The 25890-nt window shown below is 55.8% G+C and overlaps 1 protein-coding gene across 4 annotated transcripts in view; it reads right to left on the reverse strand.

The window, feature by feature from the left end:
* Positions 1-245: 245 nt before the first annotated feature.
* Positions 246-25890, reverse strand: part of PTPRU (protein tyrosine phosphatase, receptor type U) — a 57375-nt gene continuing 31730 nt past the window's right edge. The window contains exons 13-32 of one of the 4 annotated variants that reach the window (XM_027903164.1): positions 25178-25214; positions 24581-24719; positions 22560-22589; positions 21532-21689; positions 18799-18989; positions 17254-17326; positions 16349-16425; positions 15630-15647; positions 14777-14813; positions 14345-14442; positions 14132-14248; positions 13327-13481; positions 12043-12178; positions 11787-11936; positions 11486-11659; positions 8852-8992; positions 6347-6472; positions 3503-3660; positions 2580-2715; positions 246-783 (exon numbers count right to left, since the gene is read on the reverse strand). In XM_027903164.1, coding sequence (XP_027758965.1) covers positions 721-783; positions 2580-2715; positions 3503-3660; positions 6347-6472; positions 8852-8992; positions 11486-11659; positions 11787-11936; positions 12043-12178; positions 13327-13481; positions 14132-14248; positions 14345-14442; positions 14777-14813; positions 15630-15647; positions 16349-16425; positions 17254-17326; positions 18799-18989; positions 21532-21689; positions 22560-22589; positions 24581-24719; positions 25178-25214 — 2214 coding nt within the window. In that variant the 3' untranslated portion in view covers positions 246-720. The remainder of the gene's footprint in view (positions 784-2579; positions 2716-3502; positions 3661-6346; positions 6473-8851; positions 8993-11485; positions 11660-11786; positions 11937-12042; positions 12179-13326; positions 13482-14131; positions 14249-14344; positions 14443-14776; positions 14814-15629; positions 15648-16348; positions 16426-17253; positions 17327-18798; positions 18990-21531; positions 21690-22559; positions 22590-24580; positions 24720-25177; positions 25215-25890) is intronic. The other 3 variants (XM_027903166.1, XM_027903165.1, XM_027903167.1) reach the window with 3 other exon arrangements.

Here is a 25890-nt window from a genome sequence, read left to right on the forward strand (position 1 = left end):
GAAGCATCGCTTCAAGAGCTTGGCAAAGGTGCCAGGAAGGTCCAGGTCTGAAGCAGGACATGGTCAGTGCCCCCCCCATGCCCTCCCATCCCTCCTCCCTGCTCTGCCCAGGGCTGGACACACGAAGGGTGGCGACTCACAGAACTTAAAACAAGCGAAGATCAAACTCATGGTGCAAAAAGGGGCAGAAACTCAAGAGCTCCTGAGAGGGTCTTTGTCCTCACCGAGGGTAGGACCCACCAGCCGCCCTTGGGCTCCTCGGGAGCAGCCTCAGTTCCACACAGAACGAAACACCATCATCTCTTCTCCCCCTGTCCATCCTTCCCTGCTGGGAAACGGCCTCAGCTCCTTCTGTCCTCCTCTTCCTCCCCTCCCTGGGCTCCTCTCCAGCTGCTCTGGGGACCCCCCGGCAGCGCCGCGGGGCCACGTCCTGCACACCCCGACCCCGAGGGACGGGACGAGCCATGACATCCAACCTGTGGCCACTCGGCAGGGAGGGAAGATGGAGGGATGGAGGACGAAGGTGGAGAGCGGCCAACACGTCCAGCACATCCAGCACATCCCCACACATCCCTTCGTGTCCTCGATCCGAGGGGTTTTCCCGTTGGGTCCTTTGCTGTTTCCGGGCCCACCTTCCGCAGGAACGCAACGTCCAGGTGGGAGATGCACAGTTGGCACGGCCCCTGTGCCAGCCCTTGCCGCCCCTCTCCTGGCCAGGTGCTATCTGGTCTCCAGGGACTCCAGATATTCCAGTGCTATGTCGTAGCAGAAGTGATACTGCTCCTGTTCGGAGAGAGAAGAAAGGATGTTGTGATCCCGAGGGAGCTATTTCCCAAATCTGTCCCTGTTTGAGGCAAAATAAATGTCAGCAGCCCTAAGGAAATGCCTGTGAGGGCTCTGTGGGGTGCCAGCCCTTGCTGTGTCCCTCTCCAGGCTCCATGACAGTCCTGCTGATGCCACAGCCAGGAGAAACTCCACTCCTGCCAAACGACACCCATTGATGGTGTTGACCCCATTGCCCTCCAGATCCAAAGGCAGCACGTGCAACACATTTCCATTATTCTGGGGACAAATAGCACCTTCACCTGGGCTCGCTCTTCCCTCCTTTCCCAAGACACCAACGGACGATGCCAACATCCTCCCACCTTCTGCTTCCCCCCAGGGAAAGCCCAGGAGGGGTTTTATAGCAAAAATCACTGAAATTTGGCTTGTAAAGGCAGTCTCATCCATCCATATCCTTCCTATGATCTGTTTCCGTGCACAGAAAACTCCTGGGAACGCTCAACCCCGGGAGATGTTGCTCCAACGAGCAAAACCAGCCCGAGTGGAGGGACAAAAAACCAAATAAATCAGGATTTTGGTGCTGCTACAAGTGCTGGGCCATCAGGTGGGCGCAGGGAGGGAAAGGGCAGAGCTCATCTCCCCAAGTCCCAGCTGCAGGACAGGGATTGCAGCTCGAGCACCAGCAGGCAAATCCCGTTATCCCACACGGGTGGAGGCGGCTGTTCCAGGATCCCAGGTGGGAGCGGGGCAGGGGAGGGAGAGAAGGACTTCAAAGAGAGGAGGCTGCCACAGCTCAGATTAAAAAAAAAAAAAAAAAAAAAAAAAAAAAAAAGCACATAATGCTTTTTGGATTAAGAAAAGGGATTGTTTCCATTTATCATCATATAAAAATAAAGCCCCCGGGGCAAACGGAGGGGAAGAGGCGCGGGCAGCGGGAGGTGCCTCGTGCTGGGCCTCGTTACACCAGGCATGGATCCGACCTCCTGGGGACTCGGGGAGATTGAGATTCCCAAAATAGCTGGTTCAGGTTCATTTGAGGCGGGAGGATGCTCGTGTCCTGTTGTGTTGGTTTTTTTTTAATACCTTTGCAATTTAGCCCAATGGGTCTGGTGGCTTCATGCTTGTCACATCATCTTTCCATTATCTGCATCCCTCCCCTCTTCCCTCCCCTCACCTTCTCCTCTGCTTTTAATTCCTAATGCAAATCACATCCCCTCCTCAAAAAAAACCCATTTCATTTCATTTTGCAACTTAGGGGTTTTATAATCCGGGCAGGGTAAACATCTCCAGCTGACTTGCTTTTAAACCATCAGGAGGCACCTGGATCCCACCACCACGAGGCTGCTCCAGCCCCTCTTCCATTATTAGGGGCCTGAATTAGGGCAGGGGCTTTTCACACTCAAGGCACGTGGCTCCACTGCTGTTCCCAGCAGCTTCTCCATCCATGAATTTCATTCCAAATCCTCCTTCCTTTTACATATCCCCAACAGGAATTTATCTGACTACCCCACCAGTGCCACAAAGCTCCCAAAGAGCCACAGTTCCATCCCATGAGTTGATGTGAAGCCAACTTCTGGTTCCTGGGAAGGATTTCCAACAACCCCAGTGCTGACAGCACGTTGGCACGGCAGGATGCAGACAAGGCTGCTCGGAGGAGCTGCCCCACCTCCCTTCCCATGCCATGCCCACAATGCTCATCAGGATTTGGGATGGCAGAGGAGGTGTTCTGGGAACTGGGCAGCCCTAGCACCTCTCCCCTCTGCCAGGGTGGACTTTGGTGGGGGTCTGGTGCTTACCAAGGTCTCCACCATATTTGGTTTGTAGTTGCGGAGGGTCTTGGCAGCGTAGAAAACATCTGCCATGTTGTGACACTTGATCATCTCCAGGATCATGGTGGAGGCACAGAAGGTGCCACTCCGGCCACCTCCGTTCCTGGTGGGAGAAACACACGTGTCAGTGGTGAGAACATGGCATTGGAGCACCTTCCTGCTCCCTCTGAGTGCCCCTGTCCCTGTCTGACCCTGCATCCCACGAGATGTCCCCAGACTGGGGGGACCTGGACTTGTCCCACAGGGTGGTAGGAGTTGTGATCCTGCCCTCCCAACCCTCGTAAGAGCATGGAGACACCTTTTGGGCTCAGTTTCCAGCCCTGCCATGGATCAGCTCCTGGTGTGACTCTGGGGAAGCTGCTCTGCAGGGAGCTGGTGACGTGGTGGTGCTGCTGCCTGTGTTTCCCTCAGAGCACTGGGTACCTCCCCAAATGCTGTTCTCACACCACCACCTCTCATCCCTGGCTCCAGTAAATGGAACAGGGGAGAGGGAGAGAGAACACGATGCCAGTGTTTGACAGAGCATGTTCTCCAATTATCCCCCGGCTAATGAAGACGGACAAGGCTGTAATTAATTTTTGATTAAAGGCTCTCCTGCTGTCTCTGCCCATCTGCAAACGTGCCAGGTCCCGTCCCAGGGGGAGCACACGGTGTTTGTGAGCCGAACCCCCTGGGAGGAGGGGGATGGAGAACATCTCCAGGCTGGACGGGGCTTGGAGCAACCTGAACATGCTCCTGCCCACTGGAACATGATGATCTTTAAGGTCCTTTCCCACCCAGGCCCAGGTGAGGGCTTTTTAGGGGGTTTCCAGGCAGAACTGCGGACATGGAAGGTGGAGGCATCTCCCCCACCCAGCAGAGCCTGCTGCTCCTCCCCAGGGAACACTCACAGGCAGTGCACCACGGTCCTGCCATCCCCACTTTCCTTCTGCCACCTCTCCACTTGGGCCAGGAGGTGCAGGAAGGACTTCTTGGAGTCGGGGGTGTCTCGATACGCCGACCACCGCAGGTACTGGAAGTGCCGGACCATCAGGTGCCCCTCCTGCAACTGGAAAAGCAAAGCTCATCAGCTGGAACCCCTGGGCTGCCCTCATTTACCTGCTCCACTGGAGGTTTGAGGGAGGGGAAGAGGGGTTTGCCAGGCATGGGCAGTGGAGAAAGAGAGGAAAACCCTTTCCTGGTGCTTGAAGGTGGGGTAGTTCCTCAAGCTCACCGTGGTTCCACCACCTCCCACTGCACCCAGGGAGAGCTCCACAGAGGTGGTTTTTCCCACCTCACAGCATCTCAGGCTGTCTCTGTGTCTCCTCAGACCCCCTGAGCCTCCCCAAGGCTTCTCCACCACATCCTCCTCCTGCACAATGAAGATCCACGGAGATGTGTTTCCATCCCGCTCACTGTAAACCAGGAGGCTGCCGAGGAGCTGCCACCCACAGAGGCAGGCAGGAGCTTAATGCCTGGTAATCTGGTTAGTTTGGAAAGCTAATCTGGTTAGCTGGATCCAGGAGGAGGATTAAAAACATCCCCAGAGCTGAACGAGGCCAGGCTGTAGCCAGGCAGGTGTGCGGGGCTCCTGCTCAGGAGGACTCGGAGCATCCGGAGCGTTGGGATGGGATGGGACCACGGTCACACCTTCCAGGTGCAACTCAGGGCGTGACAGCACACATGGGGAGCACACATGGGAGGAGAAAAGGGGGGATCAGGCCCAGAGGGGGGATGCTCAGCTCTGGAGGGCTCTGGCCACCCCATTTCAGATGCCTGACGAGCACCAGACCTTCTCCAGGCAGCAGGACCAGGTGTTCCCGTGGCTCTGCAGGAATTGGGGGCATTCAGCGCCCATTCCAACCTGCACCCCCTTAACAAGGCCTTTTCTGAACCTTTCTGGGGGCTTCTCCTCATCTTTCCAGGAGATCCAGTTTGGGTTGGCGATGTGGTGTGAGGGGCTGATCACCTTGGACTCCGGTTTTTGCTTCCAGCTGGAAGCCAGGAAGGCAGAGTGGGAAGATAAAACAAGCAAGTGGAATTAAAACAGGAGAAAATCCCTCTGCCAGCCCGGGAAGGACAGTTTTGGGAGGTGTTTTGAAGCTGAGGTGAAAGCTCTGGAGGACTTGTGACATCCCCAACGCTTCATCCCAGCAGGCAAAGGCTTGGCACGAAGTGGCTCCGAGCAATCTGCTCTCTGGGGGAACCTCCTCTTACATCCAGAGATTTCCATCGTGCTGAATGTGAATTTAGCACAGAGTATATTCTACCACCTGAGAGCAGAGCGTGTTTGGTGTTAGGATTTTGTGCTGACACCCAGGAAATGCCAGATGCTCCCGCAGGGAGCGGGAACCAAAACCCTCTTTGTGTTGAGAGTCCAGATAATCAGGATTTATCTCCTCTGGCCCCGGTCACCCCTGGTAAGCACCTTCCCAGCCGGGCCATCAGCCAAGCCCCACGCTCCTTTCCAAGCTCCCTGATTCCCATCTGCCTGGTGACCTTCACTGGGGCATTGGCCACAGCCTCTTGGCAACCCTCAGGAGTTTAAAGCCTTCAGGGATGTCACCTCTCCCTGGATGGCTTTTGTAGGCAAAGCAGCTTTTGTTTTTCCATGTGCAGCTCTGCACCCACACGGGCTCTTCATCGCTGCCTGTGTCCCTTCCCTGTTTTCCTGCATTTCTCTTCGTTTCAAAGCAAGATGGACCAGCCACGTGTCCAAGCAACAAGGTAAAAAACTTGGTGGATCTTCTCACCCTGCAGGGAAAGGGCTCTGTTGGTGCCATGCCCGTGTAGGGGGTGTCCTTCTCATGACACACGTGTGGCAGGACCTCCAGGCATGAGGAGAAAGGTCTTCCTCCAGTTTTCTGCCACCTTGCAAGGAGCTGTGAACTCCAGAAAGGTTGGATGGAGCACTGGCAATTCTGCAGGGTCTTCTCTGCCAGGAGGAGAGCTGGGGCTGCATCCTCTGGGGGAGCTGTACTAGGCTGAAGACACCAGAATTCAGGAGGAAACTTCTGGCTGTCTCCAACTCCCTGACAGGAGGGTGGAGCCAGGAGGGGGTCAGGCTCTGCTCTGTTCTGCTGCTCCAAGGTTTGATATCAGGAAACATTTCTCCACTAAAAGGGTTGTCCAGTACTGGCACAGCTGGCCAGGGCAGTGGTGGAGTCTCCATCCCTGGAAGTGTTCAAAAGTACGTAGATGTGGTATTTGAGGACACGGGTCAGTGGTGGCCTTGGCAGTGCAGGGTGAACAGTTGCACTCGATGACCTCAGAGGTCTTTTCCCACCTAAAAGATTCCATGATTCCATGATCTACAACACCATTCAGTTACCTCCACAGGCAATGACCAGCTCCAGGACTGTGTGGCCTCACTGGATGCATCATTGTTCTGCTCTCCAAAGGTCTTCCAAGAAGGCCCAGAGAGGTTACGGACTCCCCATCCCTGGAGGTGTTCAAAGCCAGGTTGGACGTGTCTTGGAGCAACCTGGTCTAGTGGAAGGTGTCCCTCCCCATGGCAGGGAGGTGGAACAAGATGGTTTTTAAGGTCCCTTGCAACCCAGACCATTCTGGGATTCTTGAATTCACACCCAGCAGCTCTTGGGGATGCCCCAGCCCTTCCCCCAAAAAAGCGACCAACCCAAAGCTCACCCAACCCCAACCCTCCCTCTGGGAGATGCCTGGGGCCACCAGGGCACAGACACACATGAATCCCACCCCCCCTTTTGCTATCATGGAGCCAGAGCAGAGACCCTCACCCGTGTGACGTTCTGCACTCGGAAGAGCCGGGACACGATGTCCTCATCCGCCGCTCCGGACACGTACTCCACCTCCATGGGGCCGTACTGCTGCAGCCCAGGCTCGGGCCAGTACTGCAGGCAGGGCTGTGGGGAGAGGAACAACAGCTCACCAGGGCTGGGAATGCGTGCTGGGACACGGGGAAGGGCGTCACATGTGACAGGAGGGATGGAAGATCTCTCTCTCTCTCTCCCCCTCTCTGCTTGTTAAGGGATCAGAGCTGAAAGGTCAGCATCCATACAGCCCCCTCCCACTGCATGGGCACAACAGATGATGCTCCTGGGGATGGATTTGGCTGGTCCACGAGGATGCAGGATGGGCTGTGCCCCAGTTCCAGCAAGCACAGACTGGATCTGCACAAGGATGGAGCAGGGCTTGGCTGACCAACAGGACCCCAGGGAATGGCTGGAGCTGTGTCAGGGCAAGCTCAGGGTGGATCTCAGGGCAAGGTTCTTCCCCCCCAGGCTGGTTGGGCACTGAACAGGCTCCCCAGGGCAGTGGGCGCAGCCCCAAGGCTGCCAGAGCTGCAGGAGGCTTTGGCTGATCCTCTGGGGCACAGGGGGTGACTCTTGGGGCTGGGCCTGTGCAGGGCTGAGGGTTGGACTGGATGACCCTTGTGGGTCCCTCCCAGCTCAGCATATCCTGGGATTCTGTGCTCCCATTCTGCTCTCAAGCCTTGTTGTCATTAGAAGCCACCCTGGCATCAGCAGCCCCAACAACAGGGGATGACAGTCCCCCTCATCCCATGGCCAGGACATCCCACCAAGGCAAAGCAATCCCAGATTGCATCCCTGGGGAGCAACTCCACGTGTCCATCACAGCCCTGACGGATGGCTCGGTCCAAGGGGCACGGATGAGATTGTTTTCACACTGTGACAGCTGGAAACCAGCATGGACACAAAACAGATGATGTTTGTCACCACACTTTAACAGGGCATTTACCAGCCCAGGCCATCCACAGCCTGGGCCCAACCACACAGCAAACCTGTCTGAGAAATAATTGGTTATTAATGGGGGCCATAAATCTCCCACATCTTGAAGCCTTCCAGACTCAGAACTATAATTTGGATATTAAAACTTCCTTCAGTGAGAGACGCAGTTCAAGTGAGGGCTGTACCCTCTAAGTCACCTTTTGGAGCTGCCTGCTGGAAAGGGTGATTTATTACCTGTTGGTCCTAAACTGGTAAACATTTAGGATTCAGCTAAATATTGTAACACACATCCCTGAGGAAGGGACGTCCAGAGAGAGAGGCAGGGCTGGGTAATGAAGAAAAATGGCAGAGGGTGGTGCCAGGGGACAGTGGGGGCTGCAGGGGACAGGGGGAGGGTGGCAGAGGAGCCTCACAGGAGATGAAGCTCATGGGAAGGCTTTAATTTCTGGACCATGGAGTGAAAGAATAGGCTGAGAGAGAGAATTAAAATCAGGTTTGCTGCCTCTTTCCAAAGCAGCACGGGCAGCAGGTCCAGGGAAATAATTCTGCCCCCTCAGGTGAGATCCCACCTGCAGAGCTGCTGGAGAGAGTCCAGAGGAAGCCCCAAGATGATCAGAGGGCTGGAGCAGCTCTGCTGGGAGGGAAGGCTGGGAGAATTGGGATTGTTCAGCCTGGAGAAGAGAAGCTTTGGGGTGACCTGACTGTGACCTTGCAGGGCCTGAGGGGAGGAGACAAGTGCATGGCACAGGATTGCATCCGGATGGTTCTGGAGTATCTCCAGTGAGGGAGACTCCACATCCCCTCTGGTCCCTGTTCCACTGCTCAGTCACTACCCAGGCAAGAAATTCTTCCTCCTGTTCAGGTGGAACTTCTTGTGCCATTTTATTTTACTTATGTTTTTCACACAGAGAGGTACATTCTCAACAGCAAATAACTTCTTTGCAGCCTGTTGTAATGAGACAGGGAGAAAGCATGAAAATCTCTCAAACCACATGGAATTTGCTGCTTATCTCACTGTGAAGGGCTTAAAAGAGCTGTTGACCTTAAAGGAGTTTTATTTTACAAAAAGACAAGCACTGCAAACCTGCTGCTGGCTCGCTGTCAGTAGCGAGCTATGGAGCAGACACTCTCCAAAAAATAAACACACTTAAAGCCCCCCTTCAAGGTGAAGGTGCTGTCTGAATGATGAGTGAGGAGGAAACTGCTCTGTGAAAGGAACCTGCGCCGTGGAGAGAGCGTTTGCTAAAGATGCAACACCTCCCAGTCAGTTTGTAAGAACAGCAGCCTGACAGCACAGAACACGGACATTCACCAGGCAGGAAAACCCTTCGCTGAAGCAGTGGATGGAAAGATAAGGATGTGATGGGCTCAGAGACCAGGGCAAAGATGATGCCCTCCCTCCACCTGAATTTGCAATCTTTTCCAGCAGTGACAGTCATTAAAAACAACCCTCAGATTGAACAGGGCTTCGAAGCAGCCCCTGGGATGGCTGGACCCAAGTGCCAGCGCGGTGCCCAGGGCAGCAGGACTCACCCAGGCGGAGTTGGACTGGTTGAGCTGGTTGAGCATGACGATGGAGGTGCAGCCATAGTCGTACACCAGCCTCCAGAAGTCGGTGGTGGTGTTCTGCAGGGGGTGCAGGGTGACGATGAAGGCAGCGCTCTTGGTGTAGCTCTGTGGAGAAGCAAGACAAGCACCGTCAAGGGCACGGTGGTGGCACTGGAGCCACTGCTGTCACACCCCCAAAAAACCCAAATAAATCGGTGCAACCAGAAGGTGAGAGGCAGCAAAGCCATTTTCTCTGTGCCTGAGCAGAGCTGGTCTCTCTGGGACAACCTTTGTCACTCGTGGTGATGGGGAGAGGTCCAAGTGATCCCCGCCCTCGGGCACCCACTCTCTGCTCTCCCAGGAAAGGGTATTTTGCATAAATAACTAAGGAAAAGGTGTCTCCTTTGAGCCAAGAACAAGCAGAAGCTGTGGCTGCCAGATGGCCCCAGCCCCCAGCTCTGCACCCTGGCCCCAAATGAAAGCATCAACCCCAGCATCACCCCCACCCACTGTCCCACCACTGAAAGGGCACTGAGAGCAGCAGAAGGAACCACTAACCTGGGTTCAATGGATTTTTTGGGGGGAAAAAAATCCCCAAAGATCCCTAAAAACTGCAAGAAAGTGGGGGAGCAGGGGTGTTGGAAATTACTAGTGATGCCAGACCTCGAGGGCTGTGTCCAGTTCTGGGCCTCTCATGACAAGGACACTGAAGTGCTGGAAAGTGTCCAGAGAGGGGAACAGAGATGGAGAAGGGGCTGGAGCAGCAGGAGCAGCTGAGGGAGCTGTGGGGGCTCAGCCTGGAGAAAAGGAGGCTCAGGGGGGACCTTCTGGCTCTGCAATCCCTGACAGGAGGGGGGAGCCGGGGGGGGTCGGGCTCTGCTCCCAGGGAACAGGGACAGGAGGAGAGGGAACGGCCTCCAGCTGTGCCAGGGGAGGGGCAGGTTGGACATCAGAAGGAATTTCCTCATGGAAAGGGTTGTTAAACACTGGAAGGGGCTGCCCAGGTCAGTGGTGGAGTCCCCATCCCTGGAGGTGTCCAAGGATGGACATGGCACTCAGAGCTCTGGGCTGGGGGACAAGGTGGGGATGGGGCACAGGATGATCTGGAGGTCTTTTCCAACCTCAGTCATTCTGTGATTCTTTCTCATTTGTGCTTCAGATGAGAATCCTCCCCTTGGTCATCCTGCCACCAGCTTGCCAAGGGCCAGCTGAGCTCAGCCCTGCTTTAGACTTAAATTAACAGTTGTGCTCCAGCCCCATCAGACACAGAACCAGCACCACTCTCTGCTGACTGGGGGTCCTTTGGCTGCTGCAGAACCTCCTCATTCCACCCCCAGAAATGCCTTTATTGAACTGTCCCCAGCCCTGCCCACGGACAGCAGTGAGACCCTGGGTGCTGGGTGAGATCTGTCTGCCCTCCAGGAGGGGGATGAGAGCAGCAGATCTCACCAGGTGCTGCCCACGCTTGCCTTGGCACCCTCATCTTTGGCACAGGTATAAGTGCCAGCAGCTGGTGTCAGGCAGCAGGGCATGAGCTCCACTGGCACCACACGTAGCACCAGTGACAGGCAGCACAGACCATCCAACAGATGGACGGACTGACTGAGCAAACCACTTTGGCACTTAAAGAAAATGAGGCTTTTCCTTTTTTTTTTATCATTTTTTTTCCTTTTTTTTTACCCAAAGAGGGAAATGAGTTTTATCCCTTCAGCGAGAATTTCATCCTCGGGGCTTTCTCTCTGCCTATAAAAAAAATAATTTATTCGCTGACCCTTTAGCAGAGATTAAGGGAGGCTCAGTGATGCATAAAAATAAAATGGATATGCAAACAGCAAGCAAGCTGAAAACAAAGCTCCATCCCACTGCAGCCCAAAAGGAGCCACTCCCCACCACCAGCAGCCCACTCTGCTTTCCAAACTGCTTTTGCTATGGGAGAAGGGAACAGGGAGATGGGATCTACACAGAGATCCAGCGGGATAAATCACCTGTGGGATGGAAAAGGCAAGGCCTGGCCTGGTGTCAGTGCTCAGCTGTGACCAGGAGGGTCTGGGGAAGGTGTCCAGGGTGTGAGGGGCTCAGTGCTGCCTGTGCAAAGCGCCCCAGCTCCTTTCAAGGAGAGGAAGGTGGGTTTGGTGATGAATGACCCATCACTCGGAGCCTGCAGCATCCTCTGTGCTCTCCTTTGTGAGCATCAGCAACCAGGAAATAGCTTTATCACCACTGGGGTCCCTCTGACTGCTCCAGGGGGGTGAATGGTGGCTTTGGGAGCAGTTCAGAGCCCCTGAAGTGCAGCAGGAGGACGGGCAGGAGGATGCACAGCAGAGTGCTGGCAGCACACAAGGGGCTCAGTGCCACCAACCCCTCCATGAGCTTCCTTCCCCCTCCCCTGCTCCACTTTCCCTGCAAAATCCTGAAGCCCCTCAGTGCATGGCACATGGGAGGAGGTGATAAGTTCTTTCAGGATGCTTGTTACACACAAGAAGGGTGCAGGTTCCAGCAGTGCCAGCCCTTCCTCCCCGCCACAGCTGCCACAAATGAGCAAAATGAGGCTGGCAATGCAAACCAAGCCACGAAAACTTGCCTGAGACAACACAAAAGGGGAAGGAGGGGGCTACTCACATCAGTTAAGGCCGCATTGATGTAGTTGTTGCTGTCTCCATCCACGGAGATGAGGAAGGGAAGGCATCGGTCTGGCGGCAGCACGTCCATGCTGCGGTTGCGCTCCCGGTTGCGGGGCAGGAGCGCGATGCTGCACTCCTCCACGTCCAGGTGTGGGGTCACCGAGTTCAGGGTCTGTGGGGACACATCCCCCCCACTCAGCACAGCGCCCCAAACCCCCCCCTCCCTGCTGGTCCCACCCACGGTGGGCACCAGGAGGGTGAGGGGAACGGGGCATTGCAGAGGTTTCGGGGCCGCTCACCTGGAACTCCTCCCGCAGCTGGGACGAGTTGCTCTGTGGCTCAATCCTCACCATCTCCTTGTAGGTGGGCTTGAACTCGCTGGCGGGGATGCTGGTCTCCCCACACAGACAGGCCTCCAGGATGGCATCGTGGATGAAGATGTACTGCTCCTTTTTTTTTTGGGGGGGGGAGAAGGGGGACAGGGCTGAGCCTCCACCTCCCCCATGGTGACAGCAGCTCCCCCCATGTCCCCTCCTGTCCCCAGTGCCCGCTCACCTCTGTCTGGATCATGTTGATCCTCCGTGAGCAGAGGGTCTTCACGCAGTTGTAGATGTCCACGACGCCCTCGCACTCAGCCATGTCCAGCATAACATCCAGGACGATGTAGCAGCCTGTTCTCCCCGTGCCAGCACTGGGGAGGGAGGGGGGAAACACAGCAAAGACGTTCCCAGTCTGTGCTGGCACCCACACACAGCCCAAAGTGCTGCTGGGCACTGAGCAAGGCTGGGGGTACAGGCAGGGCTGCCAGGACCTCACACACCTCTGTAACCACAGCCTGGCTTTGTCTTAGACCCCCCTAGACACCACTGCAGCAGCCCCAGGGGTGTGTGATGGTCAGGCTAGGGGGGGCACCTGTCTTTAAGGTTCGTTTTTACTATAAGACAGCAAAACACAGGATTCTTGCAACAAAACTGAGAGCTAAACCACCTGAGAGCCAACAGTCCTCCAGGATCCCATCCCAAAAGGGCCAAGGAGGGCTCAGCACGGAGCCCTGGAAGAGCAGAGAGGTTCCCCTGGCATGAGCAGGTCTGAATTCCCCCAGGGGAGACCCAGCAGGATGCCCAGAGCCAGCCCAGCAGTGCTGATATCCCAAATCCTGGACTCACAGTCCTATCGCTGCTGTGACCTCCCCACCAGGACGTGTCAGCAACAGAACCACCCCCCTGCTCCTTTGCTACACAGTCTTTTCCAGTGAAATCCTAATTTCTGGGGCTGCTGAATCACTCATGGTGATTAGCAGTGATTACAGGCTGCGGGCACTGATCACACTGGCTGTTCAATGAAGGCTGATGAAGCAGTTGACAGGGAGAAATCAAATCAAATAAAAAAAAATCCCTCCCACTCATCAGCTCCTCGTTTTCCCAGTGGAGGGAGAGCCATTAACCCATCCCATGGGAATGGCAGAAAGCCACCACTGCTGCTTGCTTGGAGCAACCTGGTCTAGTGAAAGGTGTCCCTGCCCACTGCAGGGGGTTGGACAAGATGATCTTTAAGGTCCCTTCACCCAAACCACTCCACGATTCTGTGATCTCACCCCGTGCCATCAGCCCCAGCGCCCTCCCTGCCTCAGCCTCTCCTCACTATAAACCCAATTTACACATTTCATGTCTCCCTGTCGAACATTTCAGCATCACTGAGATTTCAGCCTCGTTCTGACCCTGGTACCAAACACCCAGGACACAGCATGCTCCCTGCTCCCAACCCACACCCCCCAAACCCCATCCCAGAGGGGGATGGTTCCCCCCCACAGCTGGTTCTACCCCGTGGCCATGTCTGTACCTGCAGTGGATGACAATGGGGCCGGCATCAGGTGGGGTGGACGCCTTCACCCTGCGGATGAAGGCCAGCAGCCCCGTGGCGTGGTAGGGGACACCGTGCTCGGGCCACGACATGAAGTGGAACTGCTTCACCTCGTGCCTGGCTGAGTAACCCCTCTGTAAGGGAAGGGTGAGAGGGCAAAGTCACTCCAATTTTCTCAGGAATCCACGATTTTGCCAGCTCAGCATCTGCTCAGGTGGACCAGAAAACAGCTCCCTCCTCCTCGGCTGCAGGAGGGTTAAAAAGCAACGGAGGAGAAAGAGGAGGAGGCAGCAGCTGCCTCAGGTCTCATTCCACGAACATCTTAGCTCCCTGCCCTATAAACCAGGCAGCAATTTGATATTCCTGCAGACTGAGGGGTAAATTGCACCAGCTCCATCTCCACTTACCAGGCTGGAGAGTGATGGCTGCATCACCTCCAGCCCAGAGGAGAGGAGAGCATCCTTCTCCCCCACAGCAGTCACACAGTGCTCACAGGAAATTAAACACTCACTCACTGCCCAGACCAAACACTGACTCACTGCCCAAACCAACCAAACACTGACTCACTGCCCAAACCAACCAACACTCACTCCCTGCCCAACCCAACGTGGGGCTGAGCCAGCACAGAATGCAGAGCCAGGGGAGAGGCAAAGGAAGGAGCTGCACCTGAACCAGGGGTGAAAGCCCCACACTGGGTTAATAACTAGGGTATTGGTCAATGCCAGGCCGTGGCTGGTGGTGGGAGCTGTCCCTGAGGGCAGGGTGGGCAGCAGCAGGGCCGTACCCTCTCGAGGGTGAAGGTGCGCACAGCGTACTCAGCCAAAGTCTCCGACTCCACCAGGGTGATCTTGATGTCCCCGTACATCTCCGAGTCATCTGGCCAGTATTTGGAGCACTTGACCTGCAAGGAGAGGATGAGGTGGGGTTTTGGCCCTGCAAAAAGGTGGCTTGTTGCAGAGCTGGAGCCTGGAGGGAAGGGATGGGGTGAGGTCCTTACCCGGCCCACCTCCACCAGCTTGGTGATCATGACGATGCTGGAACAGTGCTCCTGCCACACCATGCGCCAGAAATCATACACCATCTCCTGCTTGGGCCCTGTGGGAGGGAGGAAAGGACCCCAGGGATGGATGGGCACCACCAGCAGAACCCACCCATGGCAGTGCCACGATGCCACCAAGCCCCTCTTCCACCTCTGTGCCACAAACACCTCCCCCCAGCATTTTAGAGCCCTTGTCCCCCGGGGTTGTGTGGGGTTTTGTGGTGCCAAGGGGTGGGAGCTGCTCCACACTGGCCCCCTGTCACCCCTTCCTGCTCCAACAAGGCTAAATCCCACCAGGGACAAAAACCAGCTGCTAAATGAGGGGCTGCAGAGCTGCTGGCTGACAGGGCTGGAGGAGCAGGGAGGGGGGTGCCACGCTCACACACTCACCTTGGGTGGCTATGAAGTGGTTGGACCTGTGGTAGCCCTGCAAGGGAAGCAGAGACATCAGTCCTGAGCTGGTGGGGGGACCCTGGGACATCAAGAGCTGGGGCACAGCCCTGTAAGACATTTCCCAGTCACCCAACTGGTCCTGCCCACCAGCACAGTGCTGCCCACCATGGCTGCAGGAGGAGGTTCAGCAGTCATCCAGCACCTGGAACACCCTGTCCTGGGAGGGTGCACCTCCTGCATTCCATGGAAGACTCATGTAACTCATCCCTGGTCTGCACCAAAATCTTCAGCAGCACCCTGAGGGCATCCCGAGATCCACCAGCTCCTGCTGCCACCGGCATCGCTGCCACCAGAGCCCCACTAATGACATCCTATCCAATACCCCACTCAGCCACGTGGTGCTGAGTGACATCCCTGCTCCCCTTCTTCATCCCAGCTGCTTACAGAGACCATTCCCAGCTCCTAACAGGGACATGCCAGCCCAAGGAGCACATTCCAGTCACAGGGACCACAGAGCCAGTGTCCTGCTCCTCAGCCATGGGCCCAGCAGAGTTAAACCACACCACACGTCTGGAGGTGACAGTGGCTTCTCCATCCCCCATGGGTCCTTCCACAGGGGATTTTTGTGGGATGAATTCAACCCCTCCTCCGAGCACGTGGGCTCTGCTTTCCCTGTGCCACACAGACCTCGCTTTCCCCTTCCCCAGAAACCATATCCAGGTTTATCCACACATTTTCCCAGCCTGCCTCTCTCCCTGTTGTTTGTTATTTAAGAGCACACTGCCCAGGGCCAGGCCTGGCAGGAGATGGGAGCAGAGAGGAGGGAGGAGAGGGGGAACCATCTACTTACTTCTCGGTTAATCCGAATCTTAACGATCCCGTTGGGACACAGGTTGGAGAGAAAAAGATCAGAGAGACAGAGACATTAGTGAGGCACAGATCAGAGAGAGAGAGAGAGAGGTTAGAGCACACGACCCAGAGCAGGTCATGGGGAGACACAGGGGAGAAGGGACACAGGGGACAGGTGAGGCTGCTCTGGGGTCTCAGCATCAGGACACCACTGACAGACAACACCCCCTGGGCAAGAGGGAAGAGTTGGATTTGCTGCTGCTTCCAGGAGATGCTGGAGCTTCATGGAGCTTTCCTGCACCTCCCCTGGTCTCAGCATGGAGGTGACAGGGGACATTGTTCCTGGGAACATCACTCTCAGAGGACACCGGGGCTGAGCTCTGCCCAGAGGCCTTTGGCCCCCTCAACCTCTGCATCCCTCACCCAGGGAGGACAGAGATCCATGGTCATGAAAGGAGGGAAAGAAAGGATGGAAAAAGGGAGGAGAGAGGCAATGAGAAAGGAGGGACAGAGCAAAGAAGGGAGAGACTCAACAAGCAGAAACTGCTGAGGGACAGAAACGAGTCAGGCAGGTCCTTCATGGTGTCTCTCAGGGGTGCACAGACCAGCCCACCCTGGGCTGTCCAAACTCCTCGAAATGCTTGCTGGACAGCCCCCAACATCCACAGGAAGCTCCTGCTGCAGCCCAGACCCCCAGAGACGGGCCCTGTCCCCACTTACATCGATGTAGTTGGCGTTGATGTAGTCGGAGTTGGGGTCACCCAGCAGCGGGTGCAGCTTCACACGGTGACGGTCGTCTGGGGAACAAGGGGAGAAGGGACCATCAGTGCCTGGGGCAGGTCACCCACCGGGTCCCAGGGCCCCCCCAGGCACCCTGTGCAAGCAATCATTCTGCACCAGGAACCTGCAAAACTCAGGTGGGTGGTGCATGTTCAGGAGCAACACACACAAGATGGTTATTTAAACCAGTGTCGTATCTCCCTGAACTCTGCCCAGTCCTGCCAAAAAGAGGGCACTCATCCTCCAGCCTAGCAGGCCACCAGGATGGCCAGAGCACAGACAGGTGAGGGAAAGCTCTGCCCAACCTCTGGTGTCCTCTGGGGACCTGAATAGTGCTGGAGTGGAAGGGATGAAGCTGAGGACGAAGCACGTGGAGAGCACCAGAGCTCCTGGAGCACCAGGCTCGGTGTCTCCCTCCCTGCAGGAAGGAGATATGCATCCTCTCTCAGGTGGGGTCAAGCCCTTCCCCAAACTTCCGTCCTAAAAACTCATCATTTACCCCCTTTTTGTCCACAGCATCCTGCACACCCACACCAGAAGCTCCCTAGGGCAGGGCTGCAGCTTCTCCTAAGTGCACACAGGAAAACATACTTCAGGCTCTGTGGGGCCTTCCAGCACCACCCAGAATATCCTGGTGATGGTATCATCACCCCAAGATATCCCATCTGATGGAGCTCTCAGGCTGGGACCCTACACTGAGCAAGGACCTTTCCTGCTGCCCTTGACCAACCAAACCCCACCAGTTCATTCCTTGCCATGGACTCGAGTCCAACCTCCCCCCCAAAAAGCCCCCAAAGCCCTTTAGAAGGTTTCTGAAGCTGTTTGGGGTGTCTAAAGGCACTCACATGTCGACACATGATCCTGTCTCCCTTTGGTCTTGTCCTTCTTCTTCGAAGCATCCCAGCCTTCAAAGAAGCTCTGGAAGGGAAGGATGGATATCCTGAGCCGAGGGCAGGACTGTGGGGTCCCCCTCCAGCCCCACAAGCTCCCTGGGGAGCAGGACAAGACAGGGTGGTCCCTCCTCCCCAACACTCCATCTCCACAGTGTGCTCTCCCAGCTACACACGTCTGTTGCATCCACAAAATGCTTCGTTTTCCAGCAAATTACAGACTGCCTGTTTTGTTTTCTGGTTTTTTTTTTCCCAGGGTTGGTTGTGGGTTTCTTTTTTTCCTAAACCTCCCCAGCCCCTTTCTCTCCCCAGCAGAGAATAGGTTTGTGTGTAATAACAGAAACATTCATAGATTGGTGTAAGAGGAGGAAAGTGGAAGGAAATTACATGTTTTCTCCCCTTCCATAATATCTGAGTGCTTTCAAATGACTAGTTCCAAGAACATACAGCAGCTTTTCAAGGAGCACTAATGATTATCACAAGCTCTGGTTTGTCCAATACATGAAAAGGGGGGGGAAGGGAGGGGGAATGCTCCTTTTCCTGACACAGCTGAGCATTAAACAGCAATTTCACTGGGAAATTTCAATCCCCAAGACCTGTGGGACACGGAGGAGTCAGGAAATCACCCCTGAAGGGTGTGCTGAGGCAGAGGCACCTGAAATAATGTGCTCTGTTACAAGTGCTCTGGCCTGGCCAGGTGGGATGGGCACGATGCAGCCAACCACCCTTGAGAGGGAAATCCCTCCCCTTCCAGGGATCTCCCCATCTCCAGCATTTCCCCTCAGGGTTTTCATGGTCTTGGGAGCTGCCAGATTGCTTGTCCTTGGGCTGCAGCTGAACTTATCACAGGTGTGTCTGGGAGCAGAAGAACGTGAAATTCTGGGGCCCAGAGGGAGGAAGGAGAAGAAAGAGAAGAAAAGGGGAGAAAGAAGAAAAAAAAAAGGAAAGAGGAGAGGAAGGAGGAGGAAAGAGAGGAGAAAAGAGAGGAGGAAGGAGAGGAGGAAGGAGGAGAAAAGAGAGAAGGAAGAAGGAGAAAAGAGGAGGAAGGAGGAGAAAAGAGAGGAGGAAAGAAGCATCCCCAGCCCTTGCAGGAGAGGTGGGATGACGCACTGCAGACAGGGCTGGCAAGGCTGGTCTGGCTCATCTCAGTGACCTGTTCAAGCTGACAATGAAACCCAGAGCTGCCAGGACCAGGGACAGGATCCAGACCCAGGGACACCCCACGTGCTGACAATGCCAGCCCAGACTGCTGTGAGCTCCAGGTCTGGAGCATCTTTCTCCTTCGCACATGGATCCTTACCCCTGCCACCTTGTCCATCCTCCTGCTGCTGTTTCCCAGGGGAGTTTCTGCAGCACTGACCTGCTCCACACCTTGGCTGCGCAACCACCAGCAGAGCCCCGCTGAGACCTCACCTTCGCCCTGGATCCCACAAAACCCAATCCCCAGTGCTGCTGCGAGGGGCTGGGCCCCCTGGCACAGCTGCAGGAGGTGCCCCTCACCTCGTACTCCTGCTTGAAGCCGTAGCCCTCGGCTGTTTTCATCTGGTTGATGTGCTGCAGGAGGTCGGCCACGCGCACGGCCGGGTGGAGCTGCCCCGTGTGGTACGGGGAGCCCTTACGGCCACACTGGCGCCTCGGGGAGCCCCCCAGGAGGCTGCTGGACTCGTTGACCACACTGCTGCGCTGGTCACCTGCAAGAAAAAAAAAAAAAAAAAAAAAAAAGAGGGGCAATCACAGCCCATCAGAGGGGGTAAAAAATCGGGGCAACGTCCCTGTCACCTCCTCGTGGCGCTCGCTTTCGGGCTGGACTGAACCAAACTGCTGGGGATTAACTCCAAGCCCCACCAGCCACTCCCTCCCTCCCCATTCCTGGGGTGAGGGAGAGAACTGGAAGGGTAACAGTGAGAAAACTCGTGGGTTTAATGGGAAAAGCAAAGTAAGCCCAAGAATCAGTTCCTCGTGCTCTCTGCAGCTCTTCCTACACCACAAGGCTAAAAATGCCCATCCCAGCCTTTTTAGGACTCCAGCAGATCTATCAGAAATCAGCAGGCAAGACCTTAAGGGGGGGTTAATAACCTTATTTCCAATTAACTGCAATGCAGACAGGCAAGAGGTCCGTGCCCAAATATTCACACAATATTCCTGAATTGAAATATCACCTTGCCAGAGTCGCCAGCTCAGCTTAACAGTTCATTTTCCTCGCTGTTAGAGAGCAGCACCGTGTTCCTCCTGCTGCCACAAATGGAGCTGGCTGCTGCTTAATGGGGGAGTTTAATGCAGTATTTACCTGGTTTGTGCCTTTGCTGTGTAATTACCAGCAGAGCCAGACTAAGATCTCTCCTGCATTTGTTAAGGGAAGGTCCCACACCAGATCCCCAAAGTCTGGGTTTGCACAGAACCTGATGCTCTGCCTTGCTGTCAGGGGATGGGCAAGCAGGGACTCATGGAATGGTTTGGGCTGGAAGGGACCTTAAAACTCATCCAGTTCCATTCCCTGCCCTGGGCAGGGACACCTTCCACTAGCTCAGGTTGCTCCAACCTGGCCTTGGACACTTCCAGGGATCCAGGGGCAGCCACAGCTTCTCTGGGCAACCTGTGCCAGGGCCTGCCCACCCTCACAGCCAACAATTCTTTCCTAAATCTAAATGTCTCCTCTTTGAGTTTAAAACCATTTCTCCTTGTCCTATCACCATCTGCCTATATAAAAAGTCACTCTCTCTCTTTATTCTAAGCCCCCTTTAGGCCCTGCAAGGGGCTCTCAGGTGTCCCTGGATCCTTCTCTTCTCCAGGGGAACCCCCCCAGCTCTCCCAGCCTGGCTCTAGAGCAGAGGGGCTCCAGCCCTGGGAGCAGCTCCGTGGCCTCCTCTGGATACATTCCAGCAGCTCCAGATCCTTCCTGTCCTCAGCACCCCCAGAGCTGGATGCACCAGAGATTTGATCTCACTCCCAGGCTGAACCAACAGCACAACACAGGAGTGCCCCATGACCCGGCCACTGGGATTAATGGGAAATTAATTGCTGGCATTTGCAAGGAACCACCCAGGTTTCCAGGAGGATTAGTGATTTTTCTTTTCAATGCGCAGAAACTGAGGCCTGGTGGGGAACAGCCACCAACCAGAGCAGCCCATTCATTTACCCTCGTTAATTAACCATGTTTACAGCCACTGGGGGCTGTCCCCAGCCACGGCAGCCAGCTCAGCCCACACAGAGCCCCAGCAGCCTTTGAGCATTTCAAGGACAGCAACCAACAACAACAACAACAAAAAATACACCTAGTTCTATGCATTAAGAAGCAAAGTTTGCCCTCTGGGCTTCTCTTATCCGTGAGACAACGCCGGGAATCACATTAATCCCGCAGCCGGTGCGGAAGAGCCGCGTGGAAGCGGCATCTTGGAGTTACTGTAACAGATGTTATTAGCATATGGTTGGAACTGGGGCATCCAACGAGTTATTTTACAACTAAGTCAGCGTGGAGACGCGTCCTCCAGCGAGTTGGAAGTTATCGGTCTCCCTCGGGTGTGAACACGGGGGCTCGGTAACCCTTGGGAGCCCAGGGCTGGGTGTGAAGCTGGTGTAAAGCTTCCAGGCCCTGAGTGAGGGAAGAGATGGGGTTCACTCAGCTCCAGGGGGGGCTGCAGGCAGGTTCTGAGCCCACAAACGGCCTCAGGCTGCCCAGCCACAAGCTCAGATCTCAGATGCAGAGACCCACCTCGAGCCGCCCACGAGCGTCGTCCCTTCGGCGCAGCCTGGATGATGATAAAAGCGACCACAGGCACCGATGAGATCAGTGCCCTTGGAGAGTTACCCAGGGCAAGGAAAAGCCTGCACTGTGCCACACACATCAGGCTAAAATAGATGTAACACCTCCTTACTGAGCCTTGGATAAACACTCAGAGAACCACAGGATCTCCTGAGATGGACGGGACCCACGAGGATCACTGAGTCCAAGTCCTGCCCTTCGCACAGGACACCCCAACAATCCCACCCCATGCCTGAGAGTGTTGTCCAAACGCTCCTTGAGCTCTGGCAGGCTGTTTCTGGGATATTCAGGGATTATTTGGCACCCTTGCTCTGGCTGGATGGGAGCAGAGGGATGCCAGGATTCCCCCATCCTTAACTTGGTTGCCACAGCTGCGGGGTGGGAGAAGGGGGAATACTGGAGGTCCCATCCTTTACTCTGGTTGCTGTAGCTGTGGGATGGGAGCAGTGGGATGCCAGGAGCCCCACCCTTACCTCTGTTTCCGTAGTTGTGGGTGTCCATGAAGGACAGCCCCAGGCGCTCGTCCTCCTGCAGGGTGCTCTGGTCGGTGAAGCTCCTGTCGATGGCGCTCATCATGTGGGTCTTCTCGTGCCGGTAGTTAATGGTTGCTTTGGTCATGTTCACGGGTTTCCTGCAGTGGGGAGGAAGCAGAAATAAGCAGGGCTCACCCAAAGGTGCTGTAAGATCCCAGGCAGTAGGATGGGGTATTTCCACCGGTGGTCACCGTGCTTTGGTTTTGTGCTGTCCCCACATGGATCATCCCTTTCCAGCTGCTCATCCTTGATGTCCCGTCCTGTCCCCTCCCCTGGGACGGCCAGGAATGCTCCACGTGCAAGCAAAGGCTCTCTCCAGCCATTTGGCACCACATGGATCTGCCCCAGCTCTCCCCAAACCTCCTACATTAGCAAATAGTGATAGGACAAGAGGAACAGTTTTAAAGTAAAAGAGGAGAGATTTAGGTCAGTGATTAGGGATAAATTCTTCCCTGTGAGGGTGGGCAGGCCCTGGCACAGGTTGCCCAGAAAAGCTGTGGCTGCCCCTGGATCCCTGGAAGTGTTCAAGGTCAGGCTGGACGGGGCTTAGAGCAACCTGTCTAGTGGAAGGTGTCCCTGCCCATGGCAGGGGTGTAGAATTAGATTTAAGTTCCCTTCCCACACAAACCATTCTGTGATCCTCAAACCATGCTGGGGGCCAAATCTATCTCAAAGGATGGGCTGCCAGAGCAGGGTTTAAACCAGGTGAGGGATGAACAGGAGCCCTGAGCCCACATCTCAGTGGGACTGAGACACTGCAAGACGCTGCCAAAATCCAGAATCCAACCCGGAGTCGCTGACCCTTCCCCTTTACGTGGCTTTCTCCCTCTAACAAGCTCAGCAGCATTATCTTCCCAAACCAAAGGGACCCTTAAAATGTACTGGGCAGAGCTGAAGACTGGTTGGAGCAGTGGGGTGAGGGGGGCAGCCCCAAGGAAGGGAAAGGGGAAAGAACCACAATTACTTACGGGTAATAGGAATAAGAATAGTAGTTCCTCCTGGCAAGCATGCAAACAAAGAGAGCAGCAGAAATTGCATAAGCAGCTTTTCTCCAGCACAGAGGAGGGAAGGGGGGGGTGGTTACAGGGCTGCCAGAAAATTAAATGCACCATAAAGGTCCCCTTTGGCATCCACAGGTTATTTATTCCAGGCAGGAGCCAACATCCTGCAGCAGAGCACAAGCACCAACTCTCAGGGGGACCACACTAGAGGTGGGGTGCCCACAGTGCCCTTGTCCAAGGGGTTATTCCATAATTTTTAAGAGTGAACAGCAAACGTGTCCAAAATGTGGGGATTTCCCTCAGGGAGCTGGTCAGGGGCCCAGTGGGGTAGATGGGGTCAGGGCATCACATTTCCAGTGCCCTTTTTCCTAGGGATGAGTCTGTTCCAGAGCTGCATTCCCATTCCACCACATCAGTTTTTCTCCAATGGCAAAACACTCTGCAGGAGATTTATGAGCTCATCCCAGCTTCCCCACAGCCCCAAACTCAGGGCTGTTGGCGTCAGGTCTGATTTGTGGCTCTGGTTTGTCCTTCAACAGGTTCACCCCGGGATGCTGAAGCAGAGCCGCTCCTCCTCCTCCTCCTCCTCAGCAGCAGCCACACTTGTGGCTTCCCACCCACAGCATCAATCCCCAAAAAATCATCAGCATCTGCTCCACCAGGGATAGCCCTGATGGAGCCACAAGCCAACCCTGCACAGGTGCCACATCCCCGCTCTTCCAGCGGCGTAAATCCGCGAGGATCCTTCCCGGGCGCACGAGAGCTTTGCAGGCTTCCCCGGGCCGAGGTTGTGCCCTGCTGTTTTTCTCTCCCCCCTGGCTGTTCACGTACTTTGCTCCAGCCTCCCGAGCCCTGTGTTTAATTGCTGTCCTTTCTCCCTGGCTTTGAGAGCCCCCCCGGCTCCGGCCCCGCACGGAAGGAGCCGCTTTCCAGGGCGCTGCAGCCGAGCAAAAAGCAGCGCTCCCAGGGATGAGTGTCCCGGAAAGCCCTCGCCCTCCTCCCTCCCACCCCTCTGGAGCTTCCCCCCGCCACCATGGCCACATCCACGCTGGATGTGCTCAGCTTTCCAGAGAGCTGGGGAGTGGGGGGATTCCCATGGGGGTGGCAGAGCAGTTTGGGGGTCCCCACGGATCATCAGCCTGGGGAAAACCTCCCCTCCAGTGCACGCCCAAATTTTAATGACTACTTTAGAGCCAGCTGGAGATCTCAGTAAGGGATTGTCCACATTTCACTGGAAGCTTAGTGCTTCCCCGTTAAAACAAGCCAAGGAGGTGCTGGACTGCTCTGAGCACCCACACCCCCCGGGATGCCCAGGGTGGGCAGCCCCCTGCTCGACCCCAGAGGGGTCCCACCATTGGATTGGCCCCAGAACAACCCCTGAAGGGGACACCAGCACAGCCAGACCCTCCAGTCCTCAGCCAACAACACTCCCATGGATGGATCCAGCCCTGGGCTGGCCAAGGCAACAGGGAAGCCCAGAGAGACATCTCAGTGCAGATGAAGCTGATTTTTGTCATTTTGGGCTGGGGGGTGCAGGGCTGCACACCCTGGGGTCCCCTGGCTGCTGTTAGCAGGGGGAGAGCTGGTGGGATGGGGACAGCCTGGCTCAGCACTGGCCCAGGGCTTGGACACGGGCCAGGAGCATTTCCATCTGTGCAGAATCACCAGAGCAGCACAAACCCAAGAAACAGCAGCAAAAAGAGGCAAAAGTCTGAAAAATACACAGGAGAGGGACAGTGGAAGAAAGCTCCAGAGCCCTGGGGGGGAAGGGACATCCCTGGGACTTTGCTCCTCCTGAGATGTCACAGAGCAGGGAGGGCACAGTGCCTGGGGGGATGCACAAGCACAGGGACACACAGCCCGAGGGAGGGTCTGGAGTCTGCCCAGCGCAGCACAGTCACCACCAGTAACTCCCAGTCAGTGCTGGGGCAGTGGAGAAGGGCTGAGCTGGGAAGGGAAGGGACAGGTGAAGTACCAGGTCTCCTTACCCCTTCCGGATGGCCACGATGATGGCTCCCAGCAGGATGATCAGCACGATGAGCCCCCCGGCGCAGATCCCCAGGATCAGGCCCATCTCCTCCGAGTGCTGGGACACCTCCAGGGGACGCTTGCTCTCTTTGCAGGCAGCTGCCAGGGGACAAGGACAGGTCATCGCTCAGCTCCAGGGGGGTTGGGAACATCATACATGGAAACACTGGGATTTGTCCTATGGGGTGCTCGTTGCTCTGTTGTTCCACCAAGGCATTACAGGGCTCTGCAGTGCCACACCATGACCATGGGCAAGGCCCTCCCTCAGCTCCAGTGGGGTGAGGCAAGTCCCTTTGTGCCACCTTTTGTCACGCCCCATGTAAGATCATCCGTCCCCGGATTCACATCCAGCCCCACCGGCTCCACTCCCCCCACCATAACGGCATCAAGAGGGAAAACTCAACCAAGGGGGAAAAACCCAGGCACCAAAGGAAGTGGGAAAGAATCAAACCATCACACCCAGCTCAACCACCACCAGCACCAGTCCTGACACCCACCAGCACGGCCCCAACCACCAGGGTTGGAGCCACAGCCTGGGTGGGAAAGGGTGGGCTCACCTTTGCGGGCGATCCGGACACAGTTCAGCCGGGTCTCCTACGGAGGGAAAAAAGGAGGATCAGTGCTGGATGATCCCACCAGCTCCACTCCCCACTCCCATCGAGGCTGGGTGGATGCAAGGCTGGTCTGTTGGTGCTTTGACCCCTCCCAAAATCGAGGGAGTTTGCTGGTGATTGGTGCTGCAGCACCCAAGGAGCTCCTGGGCACCCACATCCCAAGAGATGCTGCTGAGTGAGCTGCCCCCAGCATTCCCAGGTTTAGCCAAGGCCACTGCTCCTGGCACAGAGGGGATGGCAAAGCTCAAGGCCATCAGAGGGACCCAGCAGATCCAGTTAAGCTGCAGGTCACCAACTGCAGCTAAAACATTCCCAGGTCGTCATCCAGAGCTTCCTGGTTTGGTTTTTTTTTCCATCAAAGTTCTCAGCCCCAGTCCCAGTGCCCTGTGTGTGTTGTAGAGTTTGCCATGAGGTTCCAGCTCAGGTCTCCAACAGTTTAATATCTGCAATGTAGGGATGGGTTCAACTGAAATATTCCATCTTCTGCTGCAAAACGAAAAAGCACCATCTCGGCAGGGTTGCCTTCTTCTCCAAGCATCCTCCGACCCCTCAGGACACCATTGCTGGTGATGCAGCTCCATCCACCCTTGGGCTGAGACCTGCCCATGCCACAGGCCCAGGGCAGGGCCAGATCTGGCCTCGTTCTCCCTGGGGTT

The sequence above is a fragment of the Empidonax traillii genome, unplaced genomic scaffold (genome assembly GCF_003031625.1).
Source record: "Empidonax traillii isolate 1590-97213 ecotype Southwest subspecies unplaced genomic scaffold, ASM303162v1 scaffold940:size231622, whole genome shotgun sequence".
In the NCBI taxonomy this organism is placed as follows: domain Eukaryota; kingdom Metazoa; phylum Chordata; class Aves; order Passeriformes; family Tyrannidae; genus Empidonax; species Empidonax traillii.